Source organism: Panicum virgatum, chromosome 1K (genome assembly GCF_016808335.1).
Source record: "Panicum virgatum strain AP13 chromosome 1K, P.virgatum_v5, whole genome shotgun sequence".
Classification (NCBI taxonomy): Eukaryota; Viridiplantae; Streptophyta; class Magnoliopsida; order Poales; family Poaceae; genus Panicum; species Panicum virgatum.
In genome coordinates this window covers 12,436,763-12,452,174 of record NC_053136.1, presented here as the reverse complement: position 1 = coordinate 12,452,174, position 15,412 = coordinate 12,436,763, and the positions used below count along the sequence as shown (strand labels likewise).

Here is a 15,412-nt window from a genome sequence, read left to right as displayed (position 1 = left end):
CTTCGTGTGACTAAACTTTAGTTCGTAGTATTTGGATCGATGGATTAAACTCTATGCGGGTACATAAAAATATAGAAATGTTATTTCCCCCCTTCCATGGGCTAAAGTTAGTCCACTGATCCAAATAATGTATCTAGAAAAAACATATATGTATAAAAAACTCTATATCTATAAAAATTGAAACGAACTGTAATTTAGACCTGTAATTTAGAATAGACGGACAGATAACAAAATCTCCGACTTTCACAAAGATGCTGATTTTATGAGGTCACTAAAGGTTTCCAAATCCTTCACTGAACATAACAATGCTCTGAATCTGTCACAGAAGCTCAGACAGTCCATCCACATTTTTATTGCAACTAAAGTACTCATCCGGAAAATCTCAAACGAAAATATAAGCTTGAAACCCCTAATATATAGCTTAACTTTGTAGCTATATTCTTTTAGATTTGGCATCTAAGGTGGTCAAATAATACCCACAACCACAGAACCTCTCACAGACGGGACTGACAGTCCAATAAGAGCAACGCTATCTGGTGTTCTGCTTAACTAACTGATGTGTTCTTTAACAATTTGGAAATCTTGCCAAAAAATTGTACAGCTTCGTCATTCATCGGAAGAACTGATTCGGCCTCTAAAATTGTAGAAAACTGAATAGAGTTTCCACCATCTTAAAACTGAAATATCTTCTAAACCATCCAACAAAAAAAATTAAAGGAGTGATTAGACAACACTCGAGTAATTTTTGTTTGTGTATCAATCAAAATTTTCGACCTATAAAATCATACCACATAGCACGTTGGGAAGAAAATATAAGTGATCAGCAAACAAAATCTAGTCAATTTTATACAGACATATAAACACCAAAATTTTGTTGAAAAGCATACTATACCATCAACTAGAAAACAGCTGTCAATACAACAAACAAAGAAATACGGAACCTGCTAACCGTTGAAGGCTGGCGGGAGCAGGGCCAAGGCCACGGGAGCAACTATGTGTCGCTTGAGACGATACAATTTCATTTCATTACCTAAAGCGCGATTAGCTAGATGGGCCTGCTATATACAGCCCACTATTTATTATTGCACCACGTAAGGGAGGAAGGACCGACAGGTACATTAATGTAGAAAAGGCAAACAATGACATCACTTGCATGCAAACGAGTTTGAAATAAGAAATCTATAAATCCTAGAACAAATATTCAAATTAAATTCCGATCACACCATTGTATTTCTTGCATCAAGATCTTCAATACAAGACTACACTGATGATGTTTGCACAACTTTATTTTTGAAACATTTTTTTGATAAAACTTGAACATATTACTACTGCAAGAAAATGCATATCTTTTTGCTAACAAAATATTAAGGGAAAATTCGATTCATGCCACCACAACTCCGTGAAATTGGGTTTCACGTTGAAAATCATGCCACTCAATGGCATGGATTTCAACATGAAATCCAACTTCGTGAAATTGTAGTGGCATGGATCCAACTGACCCAATCGAACCCAGCAGACAAATAATAGTGCACTGTGAATAAAATTTTGAACATCATGAATATTTAATTATATAGAATAAGTAATAAAAACCGAGTACCATGAACAAAATATTATATGCACGAACAAATGGTTTGTATTAACGAATAAATAATTTAACACCGCGAACAAATGGTTCTACATTGAAAATAAAATAGCTCACACTTTTAAATAAATTAAGCTTTTACTTATTCATAATTTTATCTACAAAATGAATAAATAAAAGATAGATCTCCATGGCTGAAAATTGATAATATAATTTAATTATGTGAAATAAAGGAAGATAATTGAACAAAGAATGAAAAAATAGGACTGATAAAAATAACAAAATAAAGAATAATATAAAATTATCAAATGGCAACCAGATGTTAACATAAATAAAGAAACATAAAATATCAATGTATTTATAGCAAAAACTAGCATGTAGAAAAAAGGGAAATAATGAAAGAAAACAAGAATAAAGAAGATAGAAAATAATGACATAAAATATGAATAAATTTGAAACAAATAAATTATAGATATAGAATATATATTATGATTCAAGAAAAAATAAATTAATATATTAAAGTAACAGATTTAAGGAAGAATGAAAACTGAATAATAATAATTGAAATAATTGGACAATTAGAAAAATAATGGAGTAAAAAAATAAAAATAATAAATAATAAATGAAGTAAAAGTGGAAACAAATTTATGAAAGAACAAAGAGAATGAAATAATGAAAGAAAATAAGGATAAACAATATCTCTCTGTGATTGGAAAGAAAAATAAAGTGCATTGGAAACAAGATGTAAAGAAAAAATAGGAAGAAAGAAATACAAAAGAAAAAATAAATAAAGAATGCAGTGTGCTAGCCCTTCCTAACCACTTACAGCACCTGCCACGATAGGGGATCGGTCTAGCAATTGGGCCCATTAACTTTTGGCATGTTCGTTCGTCTTCAGACGATGGATCCAACATTTATAGCACAAGTGATGTATAGCGTCCCTGCAAGGCCATGGCCATAAGGAGATCCTTATGATCCTTTTGTTTCGTTTGTGGTGCTTGAGAAGGGAAACTCCATCTCGTTGAGCGCACATGTGGAGTTGTGGACCTTTGTTTGGACATGATGCACTGCACCGTAGTGCTCGTTAGATCAGTCTCAATGGAGTTTCATGAAGAGTTTTACAGGTATTAAATATTATATCATAATAGCAAATTCCATGATATGGCAGGGTCATTATGAGTAGAGAAGAGGGGTGAGTTCCATAGAATGCGAGAGGAGTTTGATTCCTATGACGCTCATCAACCTCGGTACCAAATTCAGAGTCTTGGTAACAGTTAATGAAACTACGCAGGAAGCCAAGGCCCGCACAAAATCAGTCATGGCCAATCCAATAGACAAACACATGATAAACAATTACGGGAGCAAAATGCATGAATCGATGACAACCAAACAAAAACAATTGAGTAGTCACGAAAAAAACAAAATTATGATATACCTTGATTTTACAAAAAAAAATATACATTCTTCTATTCATGATTTGACCCAAAGAAATGACACCACGTAGAACAAAAGTATGAAACAAGAGTGAACATAAATTCAAGATAATACAATCTTCAAGAGGATGGAGCACTAATCTGTAAGTGTGATGGATTTGTACTTGAGTTTGTTGCAGCTCATCATGATTTGTCTACTGTTAAATTTGAATTACATAGCAGTAGCTTTGTCATTTGTATTTTGCCTCAAATTAAAATCTGATAGATTTAAATGCATATTTTCAACTTTGAAATTTCTGAAATGTGCCTCTTCATGGGCCTATTCGCCAGCAGAGGAAGGGCGGTACATGGAGCTCGAGTTTGGTTGGGGAAGAAAGAAAGGAGGAGGAGAAAGAAAGAAAGAATCGGTCGTTTAAGTTTGTATACAGGTTAATAGTGTATGCGCGGGCCAACATGACAGGTGGATCATGCCAAAGTATGTGGCGCGATCCATAGAAAATTGTGGCACGAGTATTAGTATGACCAAAGAGCTAATCTCTACAAAAATTAGATATACACAAATTATTATTAAAATATTAGATTATCAAGATTAACCAAGCACGACGCCTGTTTTAGTGCTTTTAGCTGTCCATGAACGAAAGGGTTTGAACACAGACCCATGGAGGCCGCCATCGCCTTGGGAGGACTGTGCGTGTGACGGGGCTTCGCCCACGAAGGTGAGGATGATGTGCAGTGCAGCACCTGTCGACGAGGGCGCTGATCCAGTCAGAGATCGTCACCTGAGCCCATGGCGTCCGACAGCACACAAAACAAGATATTTAGGGAGTATATATACAAGGTATTTTTATTTTCATATCGATAAATACAATAAGATTTAAATGTACGAAGTGGTGCATTTGTGAAGCAACATTTTGCTTAAGTATCAGATGATGGCACATAATACTGGCCATGATAGCACTCACAAACCATATACAACACTCCACAATCATATGCTGATTCATGATCATGAAGCATACATCTGTCTCGTTGCAAGTACAGGTGATCACAGGCTGTAAGAGACAACACATCTCCATTCACATCTGAAAACTCCCACGTACAACTCAAACCATGTTTACTTTTACTTATATATGGAGCCAAGGCACTAACACATATCCTTCTTGTATGTTCCTATCAATTGCTTTCCAAACAAATGTGGTGGGACTGTTTAACTACAATACAGAGGGGCGTTGGCGGGCTTGTAAAGGAAAGTTTTGACGGTGTGTGAGTTTCCTGAAGGCTTGCTGTAAGTGAACTTCACCCCAGAGTGAGTGTCGCCCCTCCGAGTGCAGTGCTGGTGAAAGCTGCTGATCGGTCTTGCCAAACATGACTCCCACCGGTCGCTCTCTGGCATCGTCTCTGCAACGCTGTATCTGCCCTTGGAGTTTGTGAAGGCTTGGTAGTTGATAACCTCGCCTGATTTTGTGATGCAGAGTACAGCAACCTCAGCTCCTATATGAGAGACAAACACAAAGACGAGAATAAAGATCATAGAGCACTTTCAACTGCACATATTGAACAAAATTAAGAAAGCACAATGGAATAAATACTGAGATATACTTTATGGCTTGCGCGATGCTCACATAAACTAAACACGACTCCATTGGGAGGTATTTCTTTTCTCATCCAGAAAGGACTGAAGGGTGGACCAGAGCAATGGAAAAAAGTTTGACCCAACATTCACATTAACAGGACTTGGCACTTCCAGCTCTTATTTTCAAAATATGAAGTCATGCTTGTGACATGTTCTAGAAATTTGCTTTTACTCATGGCAAACCAAGACTAACATTCTAGTGTTAACTGACAGCAGAAGAAGCTAACTAAAGATGTATGTAGCCTGGATGTTGTACAGTGTTCGGTGCTGATTTTCAGTAGCCACCCTTTTTACAAAACTTATATACAAAGTTGCAGTGTATCCATGAGTTCCTTTTATATTAAAAGGAAAAAATATGTGAACCGGAATGTTGCATATTGTTTCGTGCTGATTCTCAGTAGTTCACCCTCTTAACAAAAACGGACAGTACTGTCTCAGAACTAATAAATATGTTCTAGCAACTCATAGCGACAGTAGCCACAATGATAAATCACTCAGAATGACAATACAAAGAAAAAAGTTTCTTTTCATCAAATAATTTTAGTGAAGTTCCCTAGCAAAGCTCACTACCTACATCTCCAATATGAATATGGAAGATAATATATGTCATCGCTGCATAGATTTGTCGTAAGAGTTGCTGTGGTTGATAATGCACAAGGTGTGCTGAGTAATGAAACAAGGAAATGCCTGATAAAAGAGCATGATACCAAGCCCAAAGATATTCTCTAGCATACCATCCAAAAAAATGCATAATTGACATTATGAAGAGATGGCATCATCGTTGTGGTTTAGACTCAATCCAACATCCAGTCATGTATCTATGACTTGATTGGCAATTAGGCACCACAACTAGCTCACTATAATTTTTACTACAGAAGATGATTTGGTTTAAAACTAACAAACTAATATTAGGCAATTTGCTGGAAGCCAGAGAATTATGCTCTACAAAAGGTCCATAAGCTCCTAAAAGTTTCCCAGATAGTCTCTCCAATAAGTCTATTACATGGATGATATATTCAACCATCCACCCAGCTGCACTATATGGTTTATATCAGAATTTCTATGCTCTAATTTGCGGTTACTAATGAAGGCACAAGAGTGAACAAAGGGATATTAAAACATAGAGCGCCACTACTACTACTACTACTAATCACAGCACGATTAGAGTTCTACTACTACTCGCACTCGTAGCTACTACTACTAATTTGCTTTACCACAAACAAGCTTGAGAAACTGTGAGGTATCAGGTATATGCATGCACCACTTTACACATCTATATACTCCTCACTGGCTAAAACAAGGGACGTAGCATGTGAGACAACAAATTGACACAACAATTAAGCATCGATAAACTTATGCCCCATTCGCTAATAACCCAATTTAATTTCTTGACAAACGAATTCCTCAATAATAGAGACTGTAAATCCTCCCGAGGTTTCCTAACCCCACCCCCCCCCCCCCCCCCCTCCCCACCCCAACCCCCAACTACAATACCAATCACCCTCTTTCTGGTACGAATATTTGTAGCAGCAAGACAATTCGCTGCTCTCCTCAACGTCTAACAATTCACTCGAGGTAGACGGACGGCCGAAATTTTCGAAACCTGAAGCGGTTAACCCGAGATCCGCTGGAGCGGGCACACGAAACCCAGCTCGGGAACTACAGCCCGCAGCGCAGAGGGCGATCGATAGATCCGCACGAGGGGAGATGAGGTAATTGTAGGGGGCTGACCGGCTGACTGACCTTCGAGGGCGTGGTCCTCGGGACCGATGGCGGCGTCGCCGCAGACGTCGCAGACGACGCGGCCGCAGATCTCCCCGGTCCACGCCTCGGCCGCCGGGGCCGCCGCGAGCAGGACGGCGAGGGCGAGGCCCAGCAGGAGGAGCTGCCACCGGCGAGGGAGGGCCGCGGCCATGGCTGGGACGGATCGGTTTGGTTGGTGGAATGAAACCGAGCCGTGCCGTGGACTCCCCTGTCTGCTGCAGATGCAATCCCCGCTGCCGATAGGTGCGTCGAGCGACTTTCGACTTTCGAAGAGACGAAGGGTGTGTTTTAGTTTGCTCCTCTAAAATTATTTTAAATAAAATTTTACTATCTAAAAGTATTAAATAAAATTTATTTACAAAAATTTTTGTACGGCAGGTTGTAAATCGCAAGATGAATATAATAAGCTTAATTAATTCATGATTAGTTAATGGTTACCGTAAAATTACTATTGCAAATCATGAATTAAGTAAGCTCATTAGATTCGTCTCGCGATCTACAACTCATCTATGTAAAAAAATTTGTAAATAAATTTTATTTAATACTTCTACATAGAAATATTGTCTCTGATATGGCGGGTTGTAAAATTTTTGGTGGAGAGAACTAAACACACCGGTTGGTTTCAGAACAAAGAAACAAAAAAAAAGAATGGAAAAAACAAAAATAAATAGAGTTTGGGTGGTTTGACTAGAGAAAAGAAAAATACGAAGAGAATCCGAATTGGAACACACGAAACATGACATGAGTTTAGGTGGGTCCCACAAGTTGACTGTCCTGCTCGGCTGCTCCCGTAGTCACTTTACCACCAGGTAAGCATCTAGCGCAGGCGGTAGCCGTAACGGCAATACAACACACTACACTAGCACACAAGAAACACACAATCACCAAGCAGTGACATAATCAGTGACTCAATCTAACAATCACAAGATGATCATAAACTAGATAATACAATTTGACAAATTCCAAGTCTCCATAGACCAATAACATAAGCCTCAAACAAGAGCTAGTGTGCTTTAAGTCCCGAATCAGTAATTAGTTTCAAAATCACTATAAACCACTAGACCAGGACATGTGCTTGAGGCACTAGGGGTCAGACTGGGTGCATGCATTCAGTCCAACCAGGTCCATGGGGTGCAATCTCGTCATGATTGGTTGCTTGGACCGGCTATTGGATGCAAATGCCACTCCAAGCTTGGCTCGCAGGATACGGATTTTTTCGACATTTCCCCACAGCCAGGTTGGCGGGATGCGACTCGCGAGCATATGTTTGCAGCTGAGCGTATACACATGGAAAAATGTAGGTTTATATCCGCGTTTCGCACCAGGACTTATCCTCACCCCACCTCTCTCTCCCCACCCCTGTCTCTCCCTATTCTATGCTTTCTCCGCCTGGTGAGCTCTCCTCTATCTTCATCGCTTCTCTCTGTTATCTTCCTCTTGGGGGGCACCAACTTACAAGTTCAGCTCATGGCTAGAGGCCCGTGATAGAAAGGAAAGCTAAACGTCGCACAAAATAGGAGCTGGTGCAACAGCTAAGTTAAAAGGAAACAATAGCACACTATGCCCAGCTCGGAGGGCTAACTTCCTTAGCAAATTTCACCTACGTCCAGGGTTGTCACAGCAACCCGAGACCGTCTTGTAGCTTTCCCAATGTCTCTTTTCTCTCCACCATGTCCCTCCTCGACTCCATGTTGCCCCAATTCTGCATGACACCAACTATCCGGCAAGGGAGAATAGTGGGCGAAGAAATCAACTTATTAGTAAACACCCAATCATTTCGCACCTTCCACAGCACCTAGGCTACACCCGCCAAAATATAAGTCATCTTCCTACTTCGGGCTCTACCCAGTATTCCCCTTTTTTCACTTAGGAAGTCGACTAAAGAAATTGGGCTACAGTTCCACCCCATCGTGTCCCTCAACCAAACCAAGCAAATTGCGCATTGGGACATTGAAAGAAAGGGTGATCTAGGTCTTCGACCGCACCACACAGTTTGCATTCTTTCATGCCATCCCACCTCCTATTTTTCAGTTGAACAACCGTTTGTAGTCTGTCGTGAAACATCATTCATAAGAAAATCTGTATTTTCAATGGCATAACAGCGTTCCAAATATCAATTAGCTGTAGGTCTCTACATCCGGGATCCACCACGAATCTGTACAGCAAATGAACTGTATATTTCCATCTAACTCTATCTGGATGGGATGTTAGCACCAATTCGTTAAGGTAGACCTGCAGCTGCTGCCATTCCTCCCTTTCTATTATTCCTAAGGATCTTCTGAATTTGAGCTACCAGGCCTTTCGTGGACTCTGCCTCAGCCGAAATTAATTAGCTGCTCTATGCAAATACCAAATAATTTCGAGAACAAAATTTTGAAACTGTAGTCTCTTGCCCAAACATCTAGCCAAAACCTCATAATTTTGCCATTATCCACGCTGACCACCCTACCAAAGTGATACTAGTCTTTCGCCTTCAGCCAATCTTGCCAGAACTGTGAGCTGTTTCTGTACGACCTTTGAAAGAGACCACCATCACCCAAATATTTTTTTCCCTAAGTAACCGTCTGCAGGGGCTTTCCTCCTCACTCTCAATTCTGGAAATCCACCTAGAAAGCAGCGCTATGTTCATTGCTCTGGTGCTAATGAAACCCAACCCTCGAAACTCTTTTGGTTTGTTCAGCGCATCCCATTTGATCATATGATACTTTTTCTTCTTACCCACCCCTTGCCAGAAGAATCGAGCTCTAGCTGTATCCAGGCGCTACTGGGTACCCTCATGTAGCCAGTACACCCCCATCATGTACATCAATATGCTAGAGAGGGTAGAGTTTAGCAACACCACCTCCCCCCCCCCCCCCCCCCCCCCCCACAGAGTTGTCCACGTTACCACGTCTCAAGCCGCTTCTCTACTTTGGTGGCCGGGTTCAGTAAGCCTCTCCTTGGACAGCTTGTCTTTGTCAATGGGTATACCCAAATATTTCCTGGGAAGATCCCCCATTTTAGAGTCAAATTTGTCCGCCACCATCGCTGTGTGTTGGCTGTCTCCAGCCACTACAAACACTTCACTTTGTTATGATTTATCCTAAGACCCGACATCTCCTCGTAGCAGAATAGAAGAAATTTCAGATTGGCTATATTACTCTCTGAATCTTCGATGAATAGTATAGTGTCATCCGCATATTGCAGACGTGATCCCCCCGTCCACTAACTTCGGGACAAGTCATGTGATTACGCCTTGTGCTTTTGCTTTACTTAAGATCTCCGAAAGCGCAGCGACGACCAGGTTAAATAGCAATGGGGAGAGGGGGTCTCCCTATCTCACTCCCTTGTAGCTTCTAAACAACTCACCCAACTCTCCATTTAGATTGACAGCACCCCACGCCCCCCGCCCGTTGTGGCTTGCATAACCCACCTATTCCATTTTATGTAGAAAACCTTTTTTGACTGCTACTTCATATAAAAAGTACCACCTTACTTTGTCGTAAGCCTTCTCAAAATCCAATTTCAAAATGATTCCCCTCCTCTTTTGAGTTTTTAGTTGGTCCAGAACCTCATGCACCATGACCACGCCATCTAGAATACTTCTACCGGGTATGAAAGCAGTCTGGCTCAAGCCAATATATAATGTTATCAGCAACTCTTGTCAGCTTGACAGTCAGGACCTTAGCGATGATTTTGTGAACTACGTTCGAGAGGCAAATCGTTCGGACTTATTTGATATTTGTGGGCCCCTTAACTTTCGGATTAATGTAATAATGCTATAATTAAGACGGGATAAATCGAGTTCACCCTTATGCAGTACATTCAGCATCTCTAGTAGAGAGTCTTTGCACTGATCCCAGAACTCTTTGAAAAAGGTAGTGGAGAAGCCATCTCTTTGAAAAAGGTAGTGGAGAAGCCATCTGGGCCAAGGGATGTATTGTTTTTCATTTCTTTTAACAGCCTGCTCCAACTCCTCTAAGATGAAAGGTCTGATCAAGCACTCATTGTCAGCGCCCGAGAGTCCTACGGGGCTAGCCCAGAAATCATCAGCTACATATACTGCAGATTCAATTTCGCTGCCAAACAACATCTTATAGTAGCAGCAGTTTCAGAAGTAACATCCCCCCCTCTAATGTTTTAATTGTACATTTCCGTTTCCGGCCATTAGCAAGCCCATGGAAGTATCCGGTATTGGCATCTCCCTCAAACAACCACTTCCTCCCTCCTCTCTTCTGCCAAAATACCTCTTCCTCTTTATAAATATCCATCAATCTCTCCTCTAAGGAATATCTCTTATTAGCCCAATCCTTCCTAGACAGATCTCTTTACCACACGTTCGTGGTTATGTTTAGTGAACATGATGTTCGAAATTTCCCGGATAAAGCCTCACATTGGACTCAATGATATGAATATTATTTTTCCATTCAATATATTCTATTATTTCAATCACTTGCAGATCAAATTTGTCGGTACCCTGTAGCAGAGATACCCACTCTTACTGCAGCAAGGCATGACTCACATAATCACCCGTAACTACGCCATAAGGGGCGGAGCTGCCGGGCCCCACGGTTCAGGCCCCTGTCTCACCGAGCCAACGGCCCCAGACCCACTCCCTGCTCTGGGATGGGTCCGGTGACGCCACGTGTCCATGAGGAGGGAAAGCTCCGAGCCAACGGCCGAGGGCCCGGACCCCCATAGGGTTCCGGGACCTCCCCGCGTCTGTCCGGACCTCCCACGCGAGTAGAGCCAGCATACCGCCGGGAGGGGGTCCGGAGGCTCCACGTGTCCCACAGGCGCGGGCACGGGCGCGGGTCTCCCACTTGAAGGCTCGCCCCCCCCCCACCGCATTCAATGTGGGTGGTTGAGGCGTGCTCTGCCGCCGCGGCACGCGGGGCAGCCTTTGTCAGGCCTCACTGTGGACCGCGTATTACCAAGGTACACAGTGCAGCCGCCTGCGCAGAGCCCGTCTGCAGCATTAATTGGATACGACGGCACAGCACTTTTCCATTATGCCGCCTACGCCGCAAGCTACACGGCCCGTTCAGCTACGTGGCAGGCGACGCCGCTAGCTACGCCTAGCGCCGTTTCAACAAGACAGCGCCTGGACATGCTGAACGGGGGATTCCAGGAGCAGGCAAGGAAATCCCGAAGAGAAATCTTCTCCGCCTGCAGCGACATAATGTATGAACAGTACATCATTTTATACTACATCGTTTGGGCCCACCTGTCGGGGACCCAACGGCCATGTACGCGCCTCCCTTGAGATATAAAAGGGAGGCGCTCGCTGTACACAACAGGCTCTCTCGAGCACACACAGACACACGCTGGACTCAGCACCAAGCTCTCGCAGACTCTCTCGAGACAAAGCAATACAACACACAGTGGACGTAGGGTATTACGCTCCGGCGGCCCGAACCACTCTAAACCTACTGTGTTCATCGTGTTCTTGAGCGAGATCGAACTAATACTAGCTAACCCCCGAGTACTCACCCTCTGGGCTTAGGCGGGTGCATTCCGCCACCCGGCTGTGGTTTGCCACACCACGACATTTGGCGCGCCAGGTAGGGGGGCGTTTAGCGGGTTTCCGGTTCATCTCTTGCTCGTCTCCATAGTTCGGGTGGACGACGTGGAGATGACGGAGGGTGTGGCGTCCTCCACGCCACACGCCTCTCGCGTTCTTGCTCCAGGGGCAACCGTGCCCGTAGAGCAGCCACCGTCGGCGCTAGCGCGCGCTGCTCGCCGGCTAGAGTCAGGGCACCCGTCAAGGGCACCCTCACAAGCTGCGAGCGGTGGAGCGCTGGCGGCGGCCAGGGAGTTGCTTCGCAATCCTCCGGCTGCTGCAGCCTCGCCAGACGCCCTGAGGCAGTGGCGGGACGACGCTGACCGTCTCCTCCATCTGGCTCAGGCCTCCCCCAGTTCTGCAAGGACTGGGCAGCAACCTCCGCCTGGCAATGCGATGGTACCCTACCACCGGCGCTAGGGCGGTGCGTCGGCATTTGTGCGCTGCCCTACAATGAGGGGTGCACGAACAGAAGACCTGCGGGCGGAGCTCAACCGCAGGCGTGCGGGTGAGGACGCCCGCATCTCCGTGGAGAGGGCACGAGAGCGCCGTCTCAACATTGAGGGCCACAACCTCAATGCTGACTTGGACATGGCAGCACCCAAGCCTCCGGTGAACGCCCAGATACAGGCGGGCACCCCGGTGGCTGGGGTGGGCTGTGCTGCGTTGGCAGATCACCTCTGCGCGGTGGCATGGCCGTCCAAGTTCCGCCCGCACCTGCCGGAGAAGTACGACGGTACCACTAACCCGTCGGAATTCCTACAGGTATACGTTACCGCCATCACAGCAGCTGGTGGTAACAACGCCGTCATGGCGAGCTACTTTCATGTAGCCTTGACCGAGCCAGCCCGGACTTGGCTCATGAACCTCACTCCTGGGACGATTCAGTCCTGGGAAGAGCTCTGTGCAAGGTTCACTGCGAACTTCGCCAGTGCATAACAACAGCATGGTGTGGAGGCTCACCTCCACGTCGTGAGGCAGAAACCCGGGGAGATGCTCCGGGCATTCATCTCGCGCTTCACCAAGGTACGGGGTAGCATTCCTCATATCTCTGATGCGTCTATTATCACTGCTTTCCGACAGGGGGTACGTGATGAGAAGATGCTCGAGAAGCTGGCGACGCACGAGGTGGAAAGCGTTACCACGCTTTTCTCCCTGGCAGACAAGTGTGCCAGAGCTGCTGAGGGCCGTGCATGGCACTCAGCCCCCCAAGACGGAGACACCAAAGCTGGTGGCTCCGGTGCTACTGCCCAGGGCAGTGGCAAGAAGAAGAAGAACAAGAACCGGAGTCGCGGGGAGCCGCAACCTAGCGGTCCAGCCGTTGCAGCAGCAGCACCAGCTGCTGCGGCTGCGGCAGGGGGCCAGAACGCTCATGGCAAGAACCCTCGCCCGCAAGGCGGCAGCGGAGGTTCAGGCCCAGTCCATCCCACCGCTCGCCACAGCGCCGCTGACTGTCGCGAGATCCAGAAGCTCGCGAAGCGGGTCAGTGGGCGGCATGAGCAGTCCTCCAAGGATGGCTCACCGCCTCCTCGCCAGCGGCCTGGTAAGGAGAAGGCCTCCGACAGTGGGGCCCCAACCAGGGAGAAGGAGCTGGGGTACCAATCCCCCGCTCGGGAGCTGAAGGGCGTGTACCATGACAACAACTCCAACTCCGACAACGACGACCGCCGCAAGAAGCTGTACGTAATGTACGTCGGAAGCTGGGAGCTTGTCTCCCGGCGGGACGTGAAGACCCTTCGCCGAGAGGTTCTTTCGGTGAAGCCGGGGGTCCCGAAGGCGGCGCCGCACCAGAGGTGGATGAACACCACCATCTCTTTCGGTCCATCCGACTGCCCGGAGAATATGGCTGGGGCCGGTGTGCTACCTCTAGTCACCGCCCCTGTCATATCTAACGTCAAGCTTTTATCACGTGCTGATCGACGGTGGGGCCAGCCTCAACGTCATCAGCTATGCAGCATTCAAGCAGCTGCAGATCTCGGAGTCCAAGCTGACTCCCTCTCGCCCATTCTCTGGAGTGGGCCCACATCCGGTGTTCTCTCTGGGGAGCATCACACTGCCGGTCACGTTCGGGACCGAGGAGAACTTCCGCACAGAGAGCGTTCAGTTCGATGTTGCGGAGGTGAACCTCCCGTTCAACGCCATCATTGGCCGGCCGGCTCTCTACGCTTCATGGCCATTGCCCATTACGGGTATTTGGTCTTGAAGATGCCCTCCCCTGCCGGTGTCCTCATCGTGCGGGGTGACCGCACCGCAGCTGTCGCAGCAGTTGAGAGACTGCATGCTCTGGCGGCAGAGGCTGCACGTTCCAAGGAGGACCCATCCACCTCGCAACCTAGGGCGCCTGCAAAGGCACCTAAGGTTCGGCCGTCTGATCCGGACGATGTTCCCGTAAAGATGGTGCAGATCGGAGTGTTCTCCTCCAGAACCACCCGCAACGCGGGAAACCTGGAGGAGAAATAGGAAGACGCGCTAATCGCTTTCCTCCGGGAAAATGTGGACGTGTTCACCTGGGAACCGTCGCAGATGCCCGGAATCCCCAGGTAAGTGATCGAGCACAATCTGAGTATCTACCCTGACGCCACGCCGGTGCGCCAGAAGCCTCAGAAGCAGTCCGTGGAGCGGCAGAACTTCATCTGTGAAGAAGTCCACAAGCTCCTACATGCTGGCTTCATCGAGGAGGTCCACCACCCCGAGTGGTTGGCCAACCCAGTCGTCGTCCCAAAGGCCAACGGGAAGCTTCGGATGTGCATCGACTACACCAGCCTCAACAAGGCATGTCCTAGAGACCCTATCCTCTTCCACGTATCGATCAGATCATGGACTCCACATCCGGGTGCGACCTTTTGTCTTTCCTAGATGCATACTCTGGTTTCCACCAGATTCAGATGTCTAGAGAGGATAGGAAGCATACTGCTTTTGTAACAGTGGATGGGTTTTATTGCTATATTGTCATACCGTATGGTCTGAGGAATGCCTTACCCACGTTTGTACGAGCTGTGAACAAAACCTTCTATAATCTAATTAGAGATATTGTGGAGGTGTATGTTGATGACATTGTGGTCAAGACTAAGGTAGGGTCAACACTAGTTGAGGACCTGTCCCTCGTCTTCGACCGGTTACGCGCCACGCGCACGAAGCTGAATCCCGAGAAGTGCATCTTCGGCGTCTCGGCAGGGAAGCTGCCGGGTTTCCTGGTCTCACATCGAGGCATCGAGTCAAACCCAGCCAAGATCAAGGCGATTGAGGCAATGAGGCCTCCTAGCTGCATCAAGGATGTCCAGAAGCTTATTGGATCTCTCGCCACTCTTAGCCGCTTCATATCGAGGCTGGCTGAGAGGGCCCTTCCCTTCTTCAAGCTATTGAGGAGGTCTGGTCCATTCTCATGGACTGAAGAGGCTGAACAAGCCTTCCAGGAGCTGAAACAGCATCAAACCTCACTGCCAATATTGGTGGCTCCAGAG

The 15,412-nt window shown here is 46.1% G+C and overlaps 1 protein-coding gene across 1 annotated transcript; it reads right to left on the bottom strand.

The window, feature by feature from the left end:
* Nucleotides 1–3,910: 3,910 nt before the first annotated feature.
* Nucleotides 3,911–6,674, bottom strand: LOC120695424. Its single transcript, XM_039978679.1, has 2 exons — nucleotides 6,389–6,674; nucleotides 3,911–4,503 (listed from the first exon to the last, which is right to left on the bottom strand). The coding sequence occupies exons 1-2, from the start codon at nucleotides 6,558–6,560 to the stop codon at nucleotides 4,220–4,222; spliced, it is 456 nt and encodes a 151-aa protein (XP_039834613.1). The 5' UTR covers nucleotides 6,561–6,674; the 3' UTR covers nucleotides 3,911–4,219.
* Nucleotides 6,675–15,412: the final 8,738 nt, after the last annotated feature.

Coding starts and splice junctions, on each gene's coding strand:
- LOC120695424 (XM_039978679.1), bottom strand. CDS start 6,560: ATGGCCGCGGCCCTCCCTCGCCGGTGGCAGCTCCTCCTGCTGGGCCTC. Junction 4,504..6,388: donor CGAGGACCACGCCCTCGAAG/GTCAGTCAGCCG, acceptor TCTCTCATATAG/GAGCTGAGGTTGCTGTACTC.